The sequence below is a fragment of the Pelecanus crispus genome, chromosome 5, assembly GCF_030463565.1.
Source record: "Pelecanus crispus isolate bPelCri1 chromosome 5, bPelCri1.pri, whole genome shotgun sequence".
Taxonomy (NCBI): Eukaryota; Metazoa; Chordata; class Aves; order Pelecaniformes; family Pelecanidae; genus Pelecanus; species Pelecanus crispus.
Genome location: NC_134647.1, coordinates 70,395,930 through 70,419,853, shown reverse-complemented (window position 1 = coordinate 70,419,853; position 23,924 = coordinate 70,395,930). Strand labels below are relative to the sequence as shown.

Here is a 23,924-nt window from a genome sequence, read left to right as displayed (position 1 = left end):
TGCTGGAAAATGTCCTGCCTTCGCCAGAGGGAGGCACCAAGCAGATGACGGGACAATGTTTCTCTGGGGCAAAAGGTGCAGGGCAGGATTTGGGGATGAGGATTCCTGATTTATGTGCTTCTTTCACCCTGAAAGCCCTTTTTGGCCTGGGCCCAGGTAGCCTGGATCTTGGAGCAGCCAGGCATGGCCATGCCTCTTTGCTGGCTTTCCCCTCGCCCCACCGCAGAGCCCAACCGAAGCTGCTGTGAGAGCTGTCCTCCCACTGCAATGGGCCTGGGAACATCTGCAGGTCCCACCAGTTTCCTCCTTACCAAATCCTGCCTTTGCCCTTATGTCCTGGCCAAATCCACAGCCATTCCCAGCCCTGCTCCGTCATCAGCACCTTCCTCAGTGCCTAGAGGTCAGCCCTCCTCTCCTGCAGCAGGGACAGCCTGTGGCAGACCTCTGTCTCTCTTCTCCCACTCAGTGTGTCTCTGTTTTGTTGAAAGCACTGATTCGAGTTTGGGCTCCAAAATTCTGCCTAAACGGCAAAATATTCTGTAATTTTTGTGTTAATAAACCAATAATTATTCCTGTAACAGCAGGTGCATCTTCTTTTATTGCTGATGCTTGCCCACTTCATCACAAATACGGTGTAAAACCCCTTTAGAAATGGGAGATGGAGAGGAAACCATGAGCAGCAAGAGACAATCCTGGGGGTGTCCAGCCGGGCCCCTGCCCACGGGTCTCCGGCTGCAGCCAACGCAGCATCTTCTTCTATGGGCAACCTTCATTGTGCAATCTTCATTTAAAGCTGCAAGGGAGGAGTTCTGATAGTTAGAAATTTTTTTTCCTCCTTTTTTTATTTTTTTGGGTTTTTTTTGTTTTCCTAAGCTGATAAAGTTATGACAGTTGTATGCTTGAGGTACACTGGAGGACACTAGTGAGCTGTCCTCTGCCTCTGCAGGAATCATTATTGGGGTAGAAGCGTCGAATTGGGAAATCCCAAATGCTGCTGTTGCAACTAGTGTCGCTGTGACGTCAGCTGCAGTTCCTGCATCATGAGCAGGCTGCCGTGCAGTAAGACAGCGGCTGACTTCATACAGTTCTCAGCTGCAGAGATAAGGCAGGTAGAAAGCAGTGGGGGAAACAGGAGAACCTTTTTGTGGGATACACTGTGCTACACTATCAACACTGCAAGCCCGATCACTGGTTAGTCCCATTAATGGAAGGTTATATCAAACATAAGGTTTTGTCCAATTTTAATTTTAAATACACAAAGGGTGCCCATAATAAGTAATAAAGATAATACAAGTAACTTGTGTCATCTCTCACTCAGTATATTACCAACCCACTGCAAATGTCACACCAAAGGTGTCCTCAGAACAGCTGTACTTGAGAAGCTGCAAAAACCTGGCCAGTATATTGTGCAAACAGGGTTGCCCATGCACCTCCTCTGCCACATCACCCATATCTCCTCTAACCACAGCTGTATCCACAGCTACCACCAAGCCCCCTGCAAACACCTCCTGTGTCCTCTCCACTTATTTCTGTGCCAGTGCATCCAGCCACCATCGATAAAACCTGCCTGCCGTGGGGTGCTTGCTTAGCCAAACAGTCTTGAGAAGACACATCCATCAGCCAGCTTCACCTCCATCTCCATACCTCATGGTGCTCCAGGCACCCAAGCCACAAATTAATCCCTCCTATAAACAAAACCTCCCGGTTGCCCTGAAGCAACTGCTATGATTCAGTAATATCCCGTTTCAGAAGAAATGGTAAAAGAAAAATCACCTGCATGCATGGGTAACACGAAGGACACAACAGCATCATCCAGCTTCATGCCGAATTCTTCCAAAGATTGCAAAAATGGCCTGTATCATAGAATCATAGAATTGTTTAGGTTGGAAAAGACCTTTAAGATTATCAAGTCCAACCATTAACCTAACATTACTAAGTCCACCACTAAACCAATTAAGGGTAGAGTAGTAATTCCATGTTTCCTGGCTTGGTGGCTGGATTATTTTTTAATGAAAGTAAAAACTAGAAATCATTAAGGTTGGAAAAGATCATCAGTCCAACCATCAACCCAACACCACCATGCCCTCCAAACCATGTCCCAAAATGCCACGTCTACCTGTTTTTTGAACACTTCCAGGGATGGTGACTCCACCATCTCTCTGGGCAGCCTGTTCCAATGCTTGACTACCCTTTCCGTGAAGACATTTTTTGTAATATCCAATCTAAACCTCCCCTGACACAGCTTGAGGCCATTTCCTCTCGTCTTATCACTTGTTAGTTGGGAGTATCAATGACCAAGGACACAAGTGACAGCAGTAAAACTGGTGAACGCTGACGAAAGCATTGTTTACATCAAGGCAGGTGGCACCCATGCCAAGAAGGCCACAGGGCAGATGACACACCAGCAAAAGACCCGTGCTCTGATGGTAGTAGGATGGAGCAAGTTTGCATCAGCTTGTACCTGCCATTCCTCTCCTGACCTTTAAGGGATTGTAACCCCTTAACTTACCACTTCAAGTGAGACCTGAGCCACATAATGCTACCTGGTGAGCTGAGACAGTACGGACCCTCCAGGAAAGACAAGGTGCCAATCAAGCCCCTTTCCTCTCTCCTCCTGTGCTGAGACCTGAAGCAGTTTGTGATTAGACCACCACAGCCAGAGACAAAACTGGCTGCAAATGGAGCCAACCAACCCTGGGCTGTGACCCACCAGAAACTCCTTTGCTCCTTATGCCCATGGAAAATGTACCCACAGGAACTATTTTGCAGGACCATGAAAATGCACAGACATCCCACCAGTGGGAACAGGGGCAAATTACAAGTGCCGTTTAAAATTCACAGTTAGAGTTTGCAAAGGACAAAAGATTTAAAGCTAAAGAAAGGCTTAGTGGCACCAGATATCTGGATTCAGCGTCTAAGTTTGATGTGAAGGACAGTGCAGAGCGAAAGCCAACAGGTGAGAGGACGACCTTTCACTGTTATCATCACCTTGCAAAAGCAGCAGGAGAGCATCTACCGGGCAAGGCAGTTCATGCAATCTCAGCACCAGGACCCGTTGGCAGTGCTGGAAGCAACCCCCAGCCTCGTACCTCCTCATGCACCTTCCTGAGTCCATCCTGCTTACTGAGAGCACTACATGTGTCTGGAAAGGATTTGCAGGAAAACCTACTGTTTTATAGGCAAAAGACTTGAAAATCTGTGATATCAAAGGATAATTTAAAAAATAATAATTAATTAATAAATAATAATAATAAATAATAAATTTAAAAGTAAAGCTTACAGCAACTTTTCATGGAAGAGCATGATGGAGCTTAGGAAAGTGGGGAGCTCAGGGGCCAGCCTGAGCCATCAGGGTTACCCCACTTCCCTGAGCTGGTCTGGGTGGGTTAGCAGGGATTTCAGAATATGGCAGATTATTTTATACGCTATACTTATGCCAGTAAAGCACATGAAAAAAACAAGCACCAGGCCAGACTTCAGTCTAACACAATTATTATTTCCTGGACTTAAAAGGAGAAGAGACTCAAAATGTCATTTCTGTTTTCAAACTTCTTGTTCCTTTGAAAACCGGCACCTTTCAGAGGTAAAGTCTCCCAGGAAGAAAAATATTTACTGGAGAAGAAATCAGAAACTTGTTGAACCCCATGTTATAATCTGAATGGTGTTGCTACTCCCTTCCTTTGTAATGAATTCCACCAAAAGAACAAATCTGAATTTTTAATGAGAAAGATACATTTTGAAAATATGTTTAAGCTTATGCATAAAGGCAGTCCTTGTCAAATGGCAGCTCAACCAGCACACAGCCTTAGCACTTGCTCTCACATATATACCTAAGGATGAGGACTCTAGAAAGTAAAATGAAAATAAGATTTCTCAGTAAATGTGCTTTTCCATGTGCTTTTTCTTCTCTCTTTCCTGCCTTTTGGCAATGTTGGCTTTCCACCTATGCCAGGAAAACTGAATCCCAGTTCAACTTATTTTCACTTCCGAGTTATTCCAATTTATTTCAGCCTGAGCCAGCTCCTCTCAAAGAAGCGGGAACATTAGCACGATGGTATGGTACCCACTTTGTGGGGGATGCTCACTGCAGCTGCAGCCGCTGTGCCAGGGCAGCCTAGGTGAACGCTTGGATGCTCCAGCCGCCTGTCCCCTCTTCAGACGTGAAGTGCAGCTCTTGAGTTGAAATCAGGGATACCCCTGCAATGGAGAGAGACAAAGTATGCTTACTAAAATGTAAAATGTTATAAAACTATAAGAAGTCACAAGCATTTTGGAGGGTGGTATTGGGATTCATAATTATCTTGATAAATTGAAAAAGTGCTTAAGTGAATAGGATGGAAATCCATAAGCCCAGACACAAAGCACAAGAGCAGGCACAGCCATTGCACAAAACCAAGAGAGGAAATGACTGATAGGCAGCAATCTCTCCAAAAGGTATTTTGTAGACATAGAGACTCACAAAGGTAATGCGAATCAATAATATCCTGCTGTTGCAATCAAAGCAAACATCATACTTGGACACATAAATACAAATATTTCTTAAGAATTTTTCACTTGCATCTTCTTTCAAGAGACTAAATGAGACAGTGTCCTTCAACCCTGCTTGGAGATTTAAGTATAAAGGCAACTGTATTTGCTCCAAAATGTACCTTGCCTACACATTCTAAAGTGTAAAATGAGAAAATTTTTAATCAAAATAGCTGAAGTCACTAGAAGCAAATGACATGTGTCTCTATATTGGATTCAATTTTCTTTTAAAGATAAGATTTGAAAAGGAGTGGATGAACCTTGGCATGCAAATGTAAAAGATTAAAGCAAGAACATCTGATGAGCAAGAGCACAAGGCTGAAATCATGGTGTACCTACTGAAAGGGTGTAAGTAAAAGGGGATCAAACTAGGGGAACTTGGCATAACAGTCCTCGTGTAAATAAATGGCAGCTGCTAAATTGCATTTAGGTAGATACAGATTCCATAGCATAAAGCACTCCCTAAGGTTTCTTAAGCCCTGACATAGGTTGCCTGGGGAATCTCCATTTTCAGAGCTTTTAAGAGCAGGTCACCGTTTTTGCTGCATAACCCAAAACCGCAAAGAAGGCAATTAATATGGTGTAAGGCTACAGCAGGGTACCTCTGGTCTGTTTTTTGGGAGCGGACTGAATCGGGGGTAGAGGAAAGGCTGCAAAGCTGCTTTCCCAGCTGGATAGTCCAACACATGAATGTTCCTGACCCTGGGACAGAAAAGCCAGGCTGCTTCTGCCTTCACCCTTCTCAGTCATTGTCCCCCCCGGTGACTTTTAGGATTCACTAAAAATCTGCCTCTTCATATCTGAAGAGGAAAAGGAAAGGTGCTCTGCAGCATCCCCATCCTCTTCTCTGTGTTGTGCTTGTGGCTTCTTGGCACGGGAAGGGAGCAGAGCCAGGTTCACCCTGCAGTCGCATACCCAAACCCAACATCAGATCTGCGCACAAAGCTCTCCTTGGTGCTAACCTTGGCTCCTCCAAGGCCAGGAGCTAGTCACACTCTTCTAAATAATGCCATGCATGGCAGCCCAACTCCCAGTCTCCCCAAGCCACATGGGCCAGCGCTGCATGCCAGGCCAGCCAGCTTGTGTCCTGCATCCCGCATCCCACATCCCATATCACATATCCTGCATCCCACATCCCGCATCGCATCATCCCACATCCCACATCCTGCATCCCATATCTTCCATGGCTGCTCTGCTTTTGAACTGGAGAGCTGGGCTGAGGCTGCAACAGGGCTTCTGGGGCAACTGGACCCCAGTGCCAGGGTGAGCCAGATCTTTCCAGAATGTCATTTCTGAGAGTGCCTCCCCCCAGTTACCCTTCCTCTCCTAGATATTAGAGACATGGTAGTAATAAAAAGACCTAGTCACACGGGATGTATAACTCGGAGCAATAAAGACAGTCAAGGACTAGATGCAGAGAGGTTACCTCATTCTTTAATTCTTCCCTACTTTCTGCAGAAAGGGTAATTGCAAAGATGATGAGCTGACCTTGGACTACTGTATTCAGACCTTCAGATAACTAATTTAACAAGAATTTGTGAGAGGGGCTGTGCGGGATGCAAGAGGAAAAGTCTTTGTTTCAGTTAAAAAGATCTTGGATTTTTCTCATTGCTATAGCTTGGTCCTTCAATAACAGCAGAGCAAAGACACCATCTACTCTCACGCAATTATTCCTTTCCCCACAGAAACTGTGGTAATATCTGTACAGCCACACCCTAGTCACACGAAGGGTACCCATCCATTGCAGTCTGGTGGTGGTACTTTCTCACACACTGCCAAGCACGACTGGAGCAGCAGAACCTGGGCTGAGGGCAGCTTACTTGCACCGCTGGGGGATGCGATCCCTGCAACAGGACCCACGCCGCTCTCCAGGCAAACTCATTATCAGATGGTACCAGCAATTTCCATCTAAACCCCACTGGGATTTTACACTGGAAGCAGCCTGTAAATTAAATAAATATTGCAACATATTTGCAAGACTGCTGTATTAGATGCTTCCAGTTATAAATTCATCCTCGAGACGTGTGTGGTCAGATGGGATCCAGGCAGCTCACATTACTCTGCAACACTTGCTGGGCTCTTGCCATCATTTCCTCATATATCATGTGTTTGGAAGCCTGAAACGTTATTATTTTTTTTGGCATTAGAGCCACATTTCATCTGTCAGCACTAAGCACTGCAGGAACACACAGGGACAGATGGGCCTGGACTCTTCTTCCTATCCGAATAAACACAGGCACACCCAGGAAAGCAGCTGCTGCAAGGTCACGCTCTGGGGCAAAGTATCGATTTGCCACCTAAATTTCACCTGCTTAGTAAACCACTTCTTCTGCAATGAATGCCAACAGTATGAGTTAAATCAGTGAGGAAGATCCTCTCCTTGTTCTATTTAGGTGTCTAAATTAAGTGGAGAAATTCCAAAGACACTGAAAGCAACTTCAACAACCTGATGTGTCCATGGCTGTGGTATGGGATGGGAATTCTTTAGTGTAATGTTTGGGGTTTTTTTACATTTACAGCATGACCTGTCACGGCATACAGTGCTATCATGTGGACATTGACAGCATTGAGCTAACTGTGCAGAGGCTCTTTGCAAATATTTGGTGACCTTCCAAGTGTCCTTTAACACCCAACTGTAGTTTTGCCAACTTTAGATGTCCAGAAGGTCAATCCAAGACTCTGTTCACCCTGCCAACCTCCCCAGAACACTCTGGCTATCAGGACACTCTTGTAGATGCTTCTTCATGCTGAGATCTTCTTTTGGAGGCTCCTTACTTCAGTCGGGATGCCTGGGAGCAACAGGGATGTAGGTTCTCCTGGCGCTAAGCAGACTGTTTCTGGTCTTGTCCCAATCCCTTACGATGACCAGACCAGTGCTGTCCCCTTTCACTTTTCTCCACTTGCTGTTCTGTGGCCACTTCGCTTTCTCTTTGGAACTTCCACAGCTTCTTCTCCTGTAAAAACCCCTGAGTTATCATCCCCAGCCTGTCCTAAAGACTTTCAACCAAATGTTCATGGCCCCTCTTACCATGAAATCTCTGAAATACATGAGAAAGCCATTTCACTCCCCTCCACCAGTGAAACAGAAAATACAGAGGCTGGAGGCTGGATTAGGCACCCAGTTTTGTATCACCCAAGCTCAGCTTCTTCTTCCAAATCCCCACAAATGTGGGGTTAGCCACTCTGTCCCCTATGTCCACTCTCTATCAGCTCAATGCTTGACATCTCACTTGACCTTCAAAACAACCCATATCCCCTTGGCTCCGTGCTCAACAGTTGTTACTGGTTATTAAATAACTATCAAGGAGCCAGATGGGCAAAAATCCACCCTGCTCAGTGACCCATGGTCAAACACATTGTCCAGGGACTTTGTCACAGTTGAAAAATTCTGTGTTGTTATAAAAGTTTCATCTGATGTCATGCCAGTGATTTCACCAGCCTGGCCCCTCCACCTGTGAGTCTTGGGGGATTTCTGAGTTATTTTGTAGGTGATTGCTGAAAGGTGCCAGCCAGATCCAGATCAGATGGACTGGTAATCGGATAGGTGCCACAGGACACCCCAGAACAGCTCCATTGGTGCTAACCAAAGGCTCAACCCCCATCTCTCCCTGTGTTCCTTACATGGACCTTGTAAGGCACCCAACTACACAACATCGCTGGATTTATGAGCATGCCGCAGGTCTTCACATGAGGGACCAACAGTAGCAATCCCACCTTTCAGTATCCTCAGCTCCATGGAACTCCCCTTCTCCTCCCTCCCATCCATAGTCATGGGCAAGGCCAGATGAGAGGGTAGTTGATCATGGACTGTTTCCTAGAGGGGGGTCTCTTAATGAGCCTGAAGGCCATTTTAGAGCTGGTTGAGAGGAAAAAAAGCTTGGATGAGGGACAGCTTTGGGGCAGAGCCCATGAAGCATTGCAGGTGGGGCATGGGGTCTCTTGTAGCATACAACACTTGAACCTAACTTCAAGGTTAATCCCAAGCATCATGGCAGACCTGTCCAAGCCCTCTCTGTGACCTCATCTGATAACAAGAGAAAGCGCACAGTAACATCACTGTCCTCTCACCTTTCGCCTGCCCAATCTATTTAGGTCAGCCCCACATTTTCAAAGCAGCTTGCAAAGCCATAGATCTGGCTCAAGCAGCCCAAAAGTGGCTCCTTGTGCTGCGTGTTCATCCTTCTCCACCTCCTCAGGTAGGCAAGAAGACTCAGCAGAAGCCTCCCAAATAACTGCAACTCACAAGCTTCCCAGCCACCTGGCCAACCAGCTTGCACTGCCTCCTCTCCTGATGGGAAGCCTATTAATCACAGTGCTGCAGGACAGGTGGAGGATCATAGGAAGAGCTAGAGGCACTAGATGTGTCTCCTTCAACTTCCATGGCCAGGAGGTCCCTGGAGTCAGGTGCTTCTGCTCAGCAGTGTGAAGTTGTCACAGCAGATCGGGTCCCTCTTGCTCTGGCTACAGTCAAAGCCTTTCCTAAGAAATGCGTAACCTGACAGACTGCAGCCTTCTGCCCCCTAAAGAACAACCTTTAACTCTCCTCTGAACTTCTGCACAGATCCAGCTGGCTTGGCATAACAAGATACACTTAGTCTCATGAAGATGGCCAAGTGTGTGAAAAGCTAATGTTGTTCAGTGCATGCCAGGGATGTTCTCCAAGGCAACACAAGGACAGTCAGTGTGTTTTTTAAATTTTGAAATTCTTGATGGATGTGGCTCTAATGAATCACCAGGCTCTGGCCCAAAGGAAGCAGCATGTCAGCAATGGTGATGGGGACAAAGCAGGATGACAAAAGCCAGCCAGAGGATATAACTCCTCCTTCCTCTTCTTCCCAGTCTGAAGAACCAGAGGCACCATCTTAAAGTAGGTTACAGGGGTCCAGTTCAGGGGACAGTCATACTGGGGAGCTGAAGAAATGTGCTAGACAGGGCTCATACAGCCAAAGCACCTGAGTCTCAGGAGATATAAGAGATTTTCAGCTGTTGTCATTGGCTCTTTGCAATACATCTTCCTGCCAGGCTAACAAAAGCCCAGTGCGATGTGGACAGCTGTAGTGTTGACTGGGTCACCTTATCCCAGCTGAGGAACTCATGCAATCATTATTTCTAGGGAAATGTCAAAGAAACAGTGGTGTAGACAACATTGGCAGATTAGCAAAAGGGTATTTGCAGCCCAGGAACAGACTAAAAGTAGATCATAGAGTTGATGTGTTTCAAGAGAAAAGTGTGTTTCTAGAGCATTCTTCTACTACCAGCATGAAGAATTAATGAACAGACCCCGTCTTCAGCCCAAACTTTAGCAGACATTTGGGCATGCATGGTAGGAGCTGGCTGTTAGCCAGCTGACATGCCCAGTGCCTTTTGTGTCCTGGGTACCCATGATGGCAGGTGTCTCAATGTCAGCGTTCTCATCCCATCTTATTGGAAATGTCCAGGCTGCCAACCTCAGGTTGCAAACCTAGAAGTGTGTGAGGAGATCCTGAAACTCCTGCTGGAGCTGGAGGCCACTGTTAGAAACTGCCACTTCCAAAACATCATGCCTGAGCATTTGCAAAATATGTTATCACCACCTGAGAACTAGGTGATGATGCACACGACAGAGATCATGTACCACACTAGCTAACATCAGCAGAGGGATTGATGTTCACACAGAAAATCCACAACTGAACTTCCAAGAGGAGACAGAAACAGTGGGATGCACAGTCAAACATCCTGCCAAGGGACATGAAGGTAGAGCCACCTGAGCCTGACAGGTCCCACTGTGAACCATTCAACTGCGAGGCTGAGTCTGTACGGCACTCAGCATCCTCTAGCTGTGTGGCAGGGAGGACAAATCCTCTCCCTTGCAAGTACCCACAGGCAATATTGCAGTGCCTGTGTTGGAAAGAAGGTTAGGCTGAGACTTCCTGCTCTATGCACTAGTGTACCTGCCCCTAAAGAGAAAAAAAAAGCATGCTGAATTAGGCTGAGCATTTCAGCAAAGGAATCTGCACAGATCCAAAGTAGAACTGTCCCAAATGCCCTCATATATGGGGCTTCATACTGTGAGCTCCCAAGAAGGTTTGGGAGCTCAGAGAAGTTGCACGCAAATATTTCAAGTAAAAAGGGAATTTCTTTAGCAACACTTCTTCCTGAGGAGTGCCATGCACTACATCTAAGCATTTCTGCAGTCTTGATTTTTGTCTCAAAGAGCACAGGATCAGTCCAGCTTTTGCAGCTGGGCACCTTGCCATGCTACACTCAAACTGACACATGCCATGACTTTCAGTCTGTTTGCAATGAGCAGCATATAACAATGGATGAGCAATATATCTACAATCCCTCGCATGGGTTCATAGCAGCCAGACACTTTAAGTCTCCCTGAGACTGAAATATAAATGGTACTGTCTGTACCTAGGGCTTTGCCTTTGTAATCACTAATTAACGAATAGGCCACAAGCCAGCTGAGGGAAAAGTTACTCACTTCACTAATTTTCAGACATTTTTATGGAGTCAAGTAATTCCCAAACAGTGGGTCTTGTAAGATTTTTTCATATATTCTGTCTAAAAAGTTTAGATATTTTCATTGGGGCTGTGCAGATTCACTTCAGCCAGCTATCTCCATGTCTCTGTCATTATAAAAGGATACATCTGGACAATGAATGCCAGATAAACAGTAGTTTTTTCAGTAAAATGACTCCACTAGCAGAAAACATGGTTTTTAATTGGCCATGGCGTATTTTAGACTAAAAACTAAAGGAAAGCACCCAAGCATCAGAAGACCCTTGTCTCAGAGATGTGCTAAGTTGAAGAGAAACACCCACAAAATTCAGCAGCCCCTATGTAGTAGCACATCAGACTACCAGGTTCAGCAGCTGATGATTCATTTGATCCTTATAATATCCTAACACCCAAACAGGAAATTATTTCAGCCCATCTGGGGATTCTCCTCTTTGCAATATGCCTGGAAGTCACCCCCACAGGGCAGGCTTAAAGCCCAAGTCCTCCACCAACCCTGCAATTCCCTCCAAGCCATTCCAAGCTTCTGCACCTATGGGATGTGAGCCCAGGTAACCAGCAGGATCTGCTCAGGGATTGCTAGAAGGGGTCCTACTTGAGGCCCAACCAAGCACTACATTGGAGAGGTAAATACAGTGATGTGGAGCCTTTTTTGGAAGATGGTGAGATGCCACGTAGACAGGAGAAGGAGGACTAACCAGGATTGTAGAGGGAATACGAGCTTACCATCATGCCTCCCTATGAGGTTAGACATGTTCCCAATCTCGGTGCAGCTCATTTTACTGCTCTGCTGCTCTCCCTCTCCTTGTCTTACCTATTGACCATGGTAATTCTTCTGGGCATCAGTTTTGTCTCCTGGCTTATCTATGGTAGGACCTCTTGGAGAACAAGGTCACAGTCCCTTGTGTGCTGATCGGGTTATATCCGTTCTCTTGATTATAGTCTAGCGGTGCTGTGTGATGTTGCAGTCACCCAGAGCACTGTTTTTATAGCTGGAGGCAGCTGGATCCATCCGGCCTGCATGTTTGGCAGAGGTGGCCCATTTGTTGCTCACTTCATGTGGGCAGATGAACGGCTTCCAGACCTGAATTTGGCTGAGGGCAGCTAGAGCCCTTGAGCCTGGCTACCTCTTACCTCCTCCCTCCTATAGCTTCATCCACCTGGGCATGGATGACTGCAAGTGCTTTCCCTCACTGCTGGGGTGTATGGGACTTCAAAGAAAATAGAAAATATGTACAGGTTGTTAGTTAACAAGCTGCCTCCATCCACAGGTTGCTGGAAGTAGGTCAAAGGGTGAAAGGGGAACAGCAGGCAATTGGGCTGCTGGCCAAGCTGATGCATTGCTTACCATGATTCCCTGCTGCTATAAATTGCTGCCAGCAGCGCTTCACCAGGCTCAGCTCCAGCAGAGCAGGAGGGAGAGGATTTTTACCTGCACCTAGCTCTCCATCAGGCACAGGCGTGGGAGGAGCAGAACGGAAGCAGGCAGGAGAAGGACGTGTCAGGCATCCTGGATGCAGGGCTAGCATGGCGTCTTTGCTGGACAACATAGCCAGACCTTCTGTTGTCATCCTGCAGCTCTGTGTGGTGCTTGGTGTCATCTTTGTGCTGCTGAAGGTGGCCCAGTTCTACCAGAAGAGGAAGAAACTTGTCAAAGCTCTGGAGGCGTTCCCTGGTCCCCCGAAACACTGGCTTTATGGCCACAATCATCTGGTAAGGAAGGAGCTGGACTCAGTCAGGGTGGGTTTGTCCCAACAACTGTGGAAGATATCAGTCAGGATGAGAGGGCGTGTCGGGTGGGGTATGCATGTCCCCTGCTCGTATCCTTTCCTATGGGAGAGGACCTCTGCGCAGGGACTGCCAGCACTTTTGCAGGGCAGGCATAAAGGGTGACTGGATATGAGATAGGCATCATTCTGGTAAAAAACAGAGCCATGTTGGTTTTGATCATGTGCTTAAGCATGGAGTTAGGTGATTTCTGGGACTTTCATGAAGTTCTTTAAATATAAACAACCCTAAAATGTCTCTCCTCTGCATTAAACCTTCTACCAATAAGTCTCTCCCCTTAAACTCACTTAAGAAGACATGGCCACTAAAGCAAGGCATTTTAGTGCAGCCATTTTCATCCTTCTATAGTGAAGATATTTTTGCTTTCTCACTGCATGCCCACCTTGCACTGCTGAATTTAGAGAACAGGGGTGTAACAGCCTTGGTCCCCCTGGCCTGTTCACCAGGCATCCTTGCATTGCCCATGCCAGCTGTAGCTCCCAAGTGTGACACCAGGCCACTCTGAGCCCAGGCCATCCTGACACGGCTCGACTACAGATGGGCCCTCCATGGAGGGACTCTCCATGGAGCTGCCTTGTGCTGGAGGGACGCGGTGGCTCAGGCAGCTTTGCCACCTGTCCATGGTCCCTTTGCTGTGTCCAGCATCTCCATCACCTGCAGCATGGAAAACGTCCCTGTGTCAAGTCTGCCCACTCTCCCCATTTCCCAGGAGAGGATGTCTTGCATGTGCTTTCCATGAGAGGGCGCATACCTCTTTTTCTGCCTGATTTCAGTCCCTGCTTAACTGTCATTGCAGATAACTACAGATAAAATATTAAATCAGATGGTGTCATGGGGAGAAGAATACCCCTATGCCTTTCCCAGATGGTTTGGACCAGCCCTGCCTTCTCTAGTAATCCACCATCCTGAATATGCCAAAAGCATACTTGGCCGAACAGGTAAGTCTCTACATCTGGTTTTGGGAAGTCATGCCCTTGACACTTCCCTACTGAGAAAATCATGGGAAGCTTGCCTGGAGTCATCCCCTCTGCCAGCTTCCTTCACAGCTATTGCAATTCCTCCTTTGCTCCCCATCGCAAACTCCCAGCCCATGCAAGGTTTCATGGAACAGTTTGTATTCTCATGCAAAACAGTGACCACGTGCCTGTTCCTCCCAGTCCACTGTCTCTATTATCATTGGTCTTACTGTCTTCTATGGCATCTACCACCACAATATCTGTGCTTCCCAGTAAACCCAGTAATATGGGTGAGCTGGCATGGCAATGGCTCTCAGAAGACATCTCAAGTCTTCTCCTATGCTCCTTTCTGTGGAGCATGATGCCTGTGAGTGGTATGGGCATCTCCAGTAGCTCCCATCCATTGTTCTCAACTCTGAGATTTGCCATGGCCATTTCTTTTGCACACGCATTTTTTTGTTATACCTTTCCCTGGTTTTCTCAAGTCTGCTAAGGTCATATTTGTAGAAGACAACTTTCAAATGCTACCTCTAGTATTAGAGTATTTTACATATTGAAATGAGACTAATTCTACATTATGATTTAGAGAACAAACTCTAATGTCAATTTATCCTGAATTTTCTTTTTTGTTACGTTGAATTCATTAGCCATTCATACTGTTCCGGTTTCTATTTTGTTTTACAGATCCCAAGTCCAAAGTACCCTACAAATTCATAGTTCCCTGGATTGGTAAGTCATTCTCTTCCATTATCCCTTTCTGCCATGTCACGCATTTCATCAGCTTCTCTCTTTTCTTCCTTTATTTTGCTTTTTTTCTGTTCTTAAACCAGAGTTTGCAAATGGGAGGTTTTGTTTAGTTGTGAACATTAGTACCGGTGGTGCCCACTTAGTCGTGGAGCAGTCAGGTGGCTTTGCCTTGGATCACACACCCTGGCCTTCACAAAGCAAACTTCAGTTTGCTCAGGGACTGAATGCTACCATGGATAACTGGGGTGAGACACACCAAGGACAGGGAGGTTCATGGCTTGCCCACAGCTTTGAGGTAGCCCTCCAGGGTCCTGCTAACAACTGTCAGTGTGTGCTGAAAAAGGCACCCACATATTTAATTTAGGGCAGAAAAGCCCTGCGGAGAAGGACTTGAGGGTACTGGTGGATGCAAAGCTGGACATGAACCAACAATGTGCGCTTGCAGCCCAGAAAGCCAACCGTATCCTGGGCTGCATCAAAAGAAGCGTGGCCAGCAGGTCGAGGGAGGTGATTCTGCCCCTCTACTCTGCTCTGGTGAGACCTCACCTGGAGTACTGCATCCAGCTCTGGGGCCCTCAGCACAAGAAGGACATGGACCTGTTGGAGCGGGTCCAGAGGAAGGCCACAAAAATGATCCGAGGGCTGGAGCACCTCTCCTACAAGGCCAGGCTGAGAGAGTTGGGGTTGTTCAGCCTAGAGAAGAGAAGGCTGTGGGGAGACCTTATTGCAGCCTTTCAGTACTTAAAGGGGGCATATAGGAAAGATGAGGACAATCTTTTTAGCAAGCTCTGTTGTGACAGGACAAGGAGTAATGGTTTTAAACTAAGGAAGAATAGATTTGGACTGGATATAAGGAAGAAATTTTTTTACAATGAGGGTGGTGAGGCACTGGAACAGGTTGCCCAGAGAGGTAGTGGAGGCTCCATCCCTAGAAATATTCAAGGTCAGGTTGGATGGGGCTCTGAGCAACCTGATCTAGTTAAAGCTGTCCCTGCTCACTGCAGGGGGGTTGGGCTGGATGACCTCTAAAGGTCCCTTCCAACCCAAAGCATTCTATGATTCTATGATTCTATGAAAAACCCATCTGAGAGAGCAAGTCCTGTGCCTCTGCCATCAAGGCTTTGGTTTCAGGGTACATTAGGCATGCACAGCCAGTTGCAGTGAAGGACATGGGGGCATGTTTCTCTTTCATCCAAAGAGCACTGCTGTGAACAGCCTCAGAGAGGCTGGAGAAAAGGCTCCACCATGAACTCTTCCTCCCCCCAGACCATGCAGGTTAGCCTGTGCTTGGCCAAAAGCAGTAGTGAGGCTGTCAGAACTGTCATCAGAATCTGGAGGAGCTGATTGTGCCTTTGCTGATTGTGTCTCCAGGGCAGGGGTTGTTGACCTTGGACGGAACCAAATGGTTCCAGCATCGGAAGCTGCTCACCCCAGCTTTTCATTACGATGTGCTGAAATCTTATGTGGCCCTGATGTCAGACTCGGTCAAAGTGATGCTGGTAAGAATCATCACTCCTGCTACTTTCACCTTTCAGTGGTGCACCAGCGAAAATAATCAGGTCTGGGAATGACTGAGGGAAAGAGACTGGACTTAGATGGTTCCTAGAGTTTCATAGAACTTTTTGGGTAGTTCTGAAGCTGTGAAATTGCCCCCCTCACCTTTCTCTGACCAGTCCACTTATTCTCTCTTTCATCTGCTTTCCAATAAAATCAACCACTGCTAGAATACCTTTTCCTAGCCCAGTAATGGTAAACCTGGAAAAAGAAATGCACAGATGAGTTTGATTAGATTCACAGAATATATAGTGAACTAGGGCCTCTGCTTGCAGAAAAGAAAGCCATTAGCAGTGTGGATCTGCAAAGAGGGACAGGAAAATATGACATGATCATAGATGGTAGTCTGCCCTTCCTTACTCATGTCTCCACCACTAGGATAAATGGGAAAAGAAGAACACAGAGAGGAAGTCAGTGGAGCTCTTTCAAGATGTCAGCTTGATGACGCTAGACAGCATCATGAAATGTGCCTTCAGTTATAATACCAACTGTCAGACTCAGAGGTCAGTGCCTGAACTTTCAAATTCTGGGAAAACAAGTGCTCCTGTTTCCCCGCTCATGTTGCTAACACCAGCTTTAATCTTGGTCACCTTACAGCAACTCAGACTATTATATCAGAGCTGTTTATGACCTGAGCTACCTCGTGAGCAAGAGAGTCCAGACTTTTTCTTACAAGGATGTCTTCTATGACTTGACTCGCAAAGGCCGTGACTTTCGTGATGCCTGCAAGCTGGCCCATACCCACACAGGTATTTCTCCCCCTTCCTCCCCAGCCCTGTCTCCCAGCTGAGCCTCTCCCCTACTTGTATCTGGAGCAGCTCAGACGGGGGGTTGCAGTATGCACTGTCCAGAGGGTTACACATTAAACAGAGTCCAAGCTGCTGACCAAGCGGACAAGTACATGAGGTCTCTGGAGGGGCAGGATGCATCTAACTGATCATTCTTCTATGCAGAGAAGGTAATAAAAGAAAGAAAGATGTTGCTTTCCAGTGAGAAGGAGCTTGACAAGATCCAGAAGAAGAAACACCTGGATTTTCTGGACATTCTTCTTTGTACCAAGGTGAATGTTTGAAATAATCATATCAAATGCCAAAGAACATACCTGTGTGGCACTGAGGATGCATCAGCTGGGAGCTCAGGACCCCTCGCTGGAGTTGCTGGCAACAGTTTCTGCACTCCAGATTTCCTAGCTCAGGGAAAGGTGGATTGAAAGGGAAGGAAATACAAATGTATGAGATGCAGTGATTGAACATAAATAGCTTGGACAGACTTTTGTCTTCCTTGTTAATTTTCACTGAGCTCATTAATAATTTGAGTGAGCTGTCAGATACCAGAGAAGAATGAGATCTTTGGAAAGGTTACACGGAGGCCACCTTGGCTGTAGTCCTCTTAAGAGGTTTTGTTTCTTACCTTCTGTAGTTTTACCTTCACAGACACCTTCAGATACTCTGGACAGAAGCTGCCACTTGGTGTTCAGGAAGGAGATACACCCTGTGCTCATTCTGTCTTTCTGGAGCCACTGCTTTCCTTTGTGTCTCAACCCAAAACAGAAGTTGTCCAAACCAAACTACTGAAAAACCTAACAGCAACCCTTGGTAGGGGATCAAATAGGGTGTCACTCTGTAGCTCTGTTGACTGCAGAGTAAGCAATCAGTGGGTCTGACTGTTCTCACGTGTATTGGATATTTCCTGATGTACAGGGACATACAAGAGACACTAAATAGGTCCCTTCTTCATCAGCATCTGGGGTTATTTTTATACCCAAAGGAGCAAGTCCAATCAATGTGCACTTGAGAATGATATACTCTCCTCTTTGTTAGGATGCAAATGGAGTTGGGCTATCCGATGAGGACCTGCGTGCTGAGGTGGACACGTTCATGTTTGCGGGTCACGATACCACAGCCAGCGGGATCTCATGGCTCTTGTACTGCCTGTCATTATATCCAAAGTACCAGCAACAGTGCAGGGAGGAGATCCAGGGGATCTTGGGAGACCGAGATACCATTGAGTGGTGAGCTAGGACTTATTATTCCTTTACTTTGAACTCTTTTCACTCATCCTGAGAAGAAAACTTCATCCATCTTATACTGCATTTGCACTGGGGCATTCTGCTTTTCACGTATCAATGCTGGCAGCAATGGGAGGTCTAGGAGAAGGAGAAACCCCAACAGGATAGGGGAGACACAGGGGTCCAGCCCACCCAGTCCCCATTGCTGGGGTCCTCATTGCTGCCACTCAAACACAGCCTGACCCCCTGGTTTGCTTTCAGGGACGACCTTGGGAAGATGACTTACACCACAATGTGCATCAAAGAGAGTTTGCGCCTGTTCCCACCAGTTCCTTCCGTGTCCCGATACCTCTCTAAATCTGTCACATTTTCTGATGGACGCAGCTTGCCAGCAGGTCTGTTGAGTTTGTTCGTCCTTCACACTTCTGTCTGTGACAGGTGGGGCATCCTCACTAGAGCTGCTGTGTGGAGGGGCTGGTGGGGCTTCTAGCCTCTCTTCTCTCTCCAAAGGGCTGTACAGGGCCACCACAGCTCACCATCACAGCTCTTCCAGAAGGGTGGCTGAAGAGAGTCCAAGGACATGATCCAGGACACTGGGGTGTTCACAGAGCTCAAAGGGGACTTGCCGAGTGTTGACCCTGGCCAAGACTAAAAGTTCATCCACTGGTACCAAAATGGGGCCCAGCTCTGAGGATTTCAGGACGTGACCTGCCTGGACAGGGTGGGCGTCATCCCTGACAGATCTCCCGCAACAGCCTCTGCAGAGCCCAGGGAGGGACAGCATTCCACAAAAACACCTCTCCTCGGTCTTCACTCTGAGATGTCACCAGCTTTTTTCTCACTTTTCTTTTCCAGGCTGCCAGGTCGGACTGAATATATTTGCTATTCACAGGAATCGGGATGTGTGGGAAGACCCTGAGGTATTTTACCTTTATAAGGAGAAGAGAAAGATAATCTCTGAGCCCAGACATCCACTCCCCTTCAACAAGGCAGCCTGTGCCTCCCTGCCATGGTGGTTTTTTCCCCTCTAATTCCAACAGTCCATCTCTAAATGCAAAGTTCAATGAAGTTACCAAACACCCCAAAGGCTTTGAACATGACAAAGTGCTGGGAAAGGGTGTTGAATCTTCTTGCATGGTGACACAGAGATACTCAGACTGCTTTCAGCTGCCCTGGGTAGACTTAGGTCCCAGAGTGGTATGAGAAGTCCCAAGCCCTCCAAGAACTGTGTGATTCAAAGCTGATGTCTTAGAGACTTCAAGGAAATAAATAGCCAGGAAACCTGAAAGAGGGTCCACAGCTGCCTCTCTCCAGTGGCTCTCTGGAGAGGCAGGATCAGGCACCTCTGGACAAGAGGGAATCTGACTTGATCATTGCTGCCATGGATGAGAAAATCCCTGCAAGCATCTTGGGCACTGTAGTGGGTAATCTGGATAGTTCCAGGGGGAAGATCTGCATGGCCATCAGTGCTGTCTTCTCATCGACCTGGCTGGCTTTGCAGAGGGATGAATGTCAGCTGCAGCTCCTCTGGGGCAGCGGAGGCCACATCCAGCCCTACCTTGGGGACTAGGGGAGAAGCTGGTGCTGTTCATCTCAGAACCAACACTGACCAAACGGCCTCTGTTGCTCCCACAGTTGTATGATCCCCTGAGGTTTTCTCCGGAGAACTCAGCACAGAGGCACTCCCACGCTTTCCTGCCTTTCTCTGCTGGATCCAGGTGGGAGATCCTTCATCCCTCTCCTTCCCCACAGGCTGCCTTGCATGGGAGACCTAGCTCAGAGCCGAGCTCCTGAAGCTAATCCTCCCTCAGTGCCCATGAGCCAAGTTGGCTTGGGCAACTCAAGAAGGCTTTCCATAAAGGTTCTCCACCATGCTACATCAGCTCCAGAGCATTTCCCGCACCCCAAGCTCTGTGGTTGCTGTAGAGTTTCACACACTTTTCTTGTGGATTTGTGGAGATATTTACACTTTCTGTTGCCTGCGTTGAGAACGTGGGCTCCCTCGTTTAGGGGTAAACACCCAGTGCACCTCAAAGCCAAGCTGGGCCCAAGTCTCTGTGGTTCCCATGCTGTATCAATGGATGGATGCAGGATACTGAGATCTCAGTAACTTGCAAGAGGAGATATTCCATACAGAGTCAAAAATAACCTTTCTGATGTGTCTGGATTTTGAGCTGAATCCATACAGCACTCTCTAGTGAAGAAATCCCCAGTTCTCTCAATTTCATATTTTTTCAATGCTTATTAACAAACAACAGCAATACCCCACCACAGAGCTGGGTCCATTTTGGTGTGGCATGAGGGGATTCCTAGATAAGCTATGGCATCATCCTTGCAGCAACTGGAGCTTGCACCCCCGGCACCCCAAAGGTGCTGCTTCAAGTAGCTTGCACATGGGCTGAGCACAGCTATGGGGTGGTCAGGGGTGAAGGCTGCAGCAGGAGCATTTGTCACCCTCTCCTCAGGAACTGCATCGGGCAACAGTTTGCCATGAACGAGATGAAGGTGGCTCTTGCCCTGACTCTGCTCCGCTTCGAGCTCTGCCCCGACCCATCCAAGCCTCCCACACTGATACCGCAGATCATCCTCAGGTCCAGTAACGGGATCCACCTGCATTTGAAGAAGATTCACTGACCCTGTGGGGTACCACAGTGGAGGGCAAGCACTTTCCCAAGGACCACCCTCCACCCAGAAGTTTAAGAGAGGGACACAAAACAGACCCACCCTGCCCACCTCTGACCTCTCCCAGATTAACCTCCTTCCCTGCTGCTGGCCAGGGGGGCACGCTGAGCCCACTCGCACACACTCTGAAGCCAGCAGGTCCAGGTCCCATCCTTGCATGGGGAGCAGCACTGCCAAGCGCGTTTTGCAGCATGGCTGTGGCTCAGCCTTCATCTCTGCAGGCATCCTCCATGTCCACCTCCAACCTGCCCTTGCACACTGCCCAGCAGGACTTCTGTCACCTGCCTGTGTATCTGCAGCATTGCCAGTTCCCTGCTCAGGCACAGCAGTGAACAACGCCAGTATGGTTTGCATGGGTGTCTGAAGCCTGGACACTGCCTGAGCATGACGTCCCTCCCCTGCCTCCAGCCTGGGTGGGCCGTGGCAGGAGAGCTCCTCCCTGCAGCCACACTGCATCCCCACACACCACCCTCCAAATTACCCCCCCTAATCCGTTCTGGGGCTGGCACTGTGCCTGCCATTATGGAGATGAAGACCAGCGAGTTTTTCTGCCCCAGCACTGAACTTCCTTGAGCTGAGGGTGCTCAGGAGCCAATGCAGAGATGTGTCACCAGCTAACCTGGAGAAAGCATTCACCATGCTGAAAACCACATGTAATCAGCCTTGTCCTCCTCTCTGAAATGAGAATAAAGCCTTGTGGAGATGCTCCCCAAGCGTGACTTTGGCTTCCTTTGCTTTTGGGGGACCAGGAGGGTACAGAATGAGTCCCAGCAGCCCAGAGCCAAGGCTGTGCCCAAGGGTGCAGCCCTGCAAGCATTTTCTCAAGCCACAAGGGCTCTTTCAACGGGTTTGCCCCTGGCTGAGCCTGAGGAGCCTGTTTCTGTCCCTCCCATGCTGTGGGTCACCAAGCCCTCAACTGTGCCTCTGGGAGCTTCCGTGGTAATAAAACAACTGAAACGATCTGGGGTCAAACAAAGCAAAACAGAAATCACCACACACACCCCTCAAATGCTGGTGGCAAGAACAAAATCAGCTTGCAAAAATAAGTCCCAAGTGGGAGCACAAGCCCATTTCAAGCCCTTTTCTGCAGAGGCTGAGAACTGACTGCTCAGTATTTGAATGAGATGCCCAAGGGGTGCAGGTGGGTGCTGGCCTTGGGTCTGGGCTTGTTTTGGGGGTGCAGGGACCCACTGCTTGCCCTTGCCCTAACACCAGCCATAGGTGAGCTCCCAGGCGAAGGGGGACCTGCTGGGTGATCTGCAGGACCGGGGTGAGAAATGGATCACTAGGTGGCAGTGGGAGACCCAGAAAAAACCAAAGTCCTCCCTGGTCCCTTGCAAAATCCCCTGGGCTTGGCAGCAAGCATGGCCAGGCCCAGAAGGACAGCTGATGGGCCCCATCCCTGGGGGCACTCCTGTCCCCATCCCCATGCCCACCCTCAGCTGTGCTGGGCAGCAAAGCAGGCACTGTTCCATTGCGGTCCCAGCGCGATGGCGGTATTACCCAAGGCACAGGGAAAGCTTGTCACTGAAAGTGCCTGGGCACTCAACAGGCATCAGAGGAAACTCAGGCATGGAGGGCTGCACATGTGCCATGCCACAATGAGAGACAAGGCTGTTTGTCCTGCTTTCACCCATGGCAATAGCATCACCAACATCACTGCAGGCATTAACACAGCCAAACCATGTCCATCTGTCTGGGCAGCTCAGCTCTGCTGATGGCCAGACCAGGACAGCCAAATCTGAGCATCTCCACATGCAAATAAACCCCTGCAATCCCCTGCTCCCTGTCTCTACTGCCTGCTGCATCTTCAGTTTGAGAAATTAAACTCCTCTAGGGCGGGATCCAGACCTTTGTTTTGGCTGTCTCAGTACCTAACGGGACAGGGATGCTGTGAATAACCAGCAATGTGCAGCTTATATTTATTTTGCAAGGCAGCTGGAGACTGACTTCCTCTTGTCCCCACTCCCTCCCCTTCTCACCCCAGGAAGAGACTGGGTGCAGGTTGTGTAGGTACTGATGCCACCACCCTTGCACCGCTGGTGTACTCAGGCTGGTCTCAAAGGTCAGACTCCAGCTCTCCTCCTCCCCAGCTCCAGCACAGCAAGACCTTTGGAGGGCAGCAGTTTGATGCAGCTTTTCATTACTGGCCCTATTTGTCAGACATTTCAGCCACCCATCCGGGAACAAGCAAGCCACCTTGCAGCTCTGCTCATCCACTCTCCAGCTTGTGGGCCAAGCAACTAACTTGGGGAGCTCTTGGCCACAAAGACCCTGCCCAGTGTCCTTGGTGATGGGTTGCAAATGAAACCAGGTGGCACCTGAAGTTGTCCCTACAGTATCTTCTGGTTTGGGCATGGGGGGACAAGGCCAGAGCAGGAAAAGTTAGATCTGATGAGGACCCACAGCTGCTGCCCTGTATAGCCTGTATATGTGTCTGTATAGTGCCCTGCTTGGCCTCCCAGCCCTGTGTTTCGAGGGGCTATTGATCACCCTATTCACTGCCATGACTGAGGCTGCTTGTTTGGTTTCCAAGAATCTTCCTGACTGTTACAAATGGCCAAACCCCAACTACTTCCAGTGGAGACCTTCCCCGGGGAAACCACTCTGGGAAATCTGCTAGGGAAAGAGAGGAGAAACTACTGCCATTTTTGATGCAAAAAAATGTATTGTTATTCCAGGCAGTTCTGACAATAATTGAGGTCACCTGAGCCAAACATTTTAATGTCCGTCCCCATTAAGAATCATGCTTAACCCAGGTTTGAAGGACCAAAGTTTTCAGGGAAGATCTCACAGGACCTATGCATTGCGGAGCCGTAATGCAGAGGCAACCAGGAGAAAGTTCTTCTGCTTTTCATCTTACCAGGTCAAAAGAGGCAACACAAACATCTCCCCCACCTTCAAATGCTGGCAGATTCTGGACAGCAGCATGTTCAAGATAACCTCCTCTGCCAAGCCACGCTAAATGGCTTCAAGAGCAGCAAAACGCAGCATGAGGAGCCGGGCAGCACCCGGTGACACAGATCTAATCGCCCGAGCATTTGCCCCAGATGTCTCCCTGCCAGGCGGTGACATTTCTCTGCTGTCTCGGCTCTCTCACTCCATCACCATGGTTACAGCAGCTGCCAATCCACAGGCTAGTCCTTCCAGGGTACCACCAA

The 23,924-nt window shown here is 48.2% G+C and overlaps 1 protein-coding gene across 1 annotated transcript; it reads left to right on the top strand.

Annotated features, from left to right (window-relative positions):
• The first annotated feature begins 12,555 nt into the window (after positions 1–12,555).
• Positions 12,556–20,715, top strand: LOC104035467 (cytochrome P450 4B1). The gene is made up of 12 exons (XM_009488782.1): positions 12,556–12,741; positions 13,613–13,754; positions 14,457–14,501; positions 15,891–16,018; positions 16,452–16,576; positions 16,671–16,822; positions 17,027–17,133; positions 17,894–18,084; positions 18,343–18,476; positions 18,937–19,001; positions 19,717–19,799; positions 20,547–20,715. The coding sequence occupies exons 1-12, from the start codon at positions 12,556–12,558 to the stop codon at positions 20,713–20,715; spliced, it is 1,527 nt and encodes a 508-aa protein (XP_009487057.1).
• Positions 20,716–23,924: the final 3,209 nt, after the last annotated feature.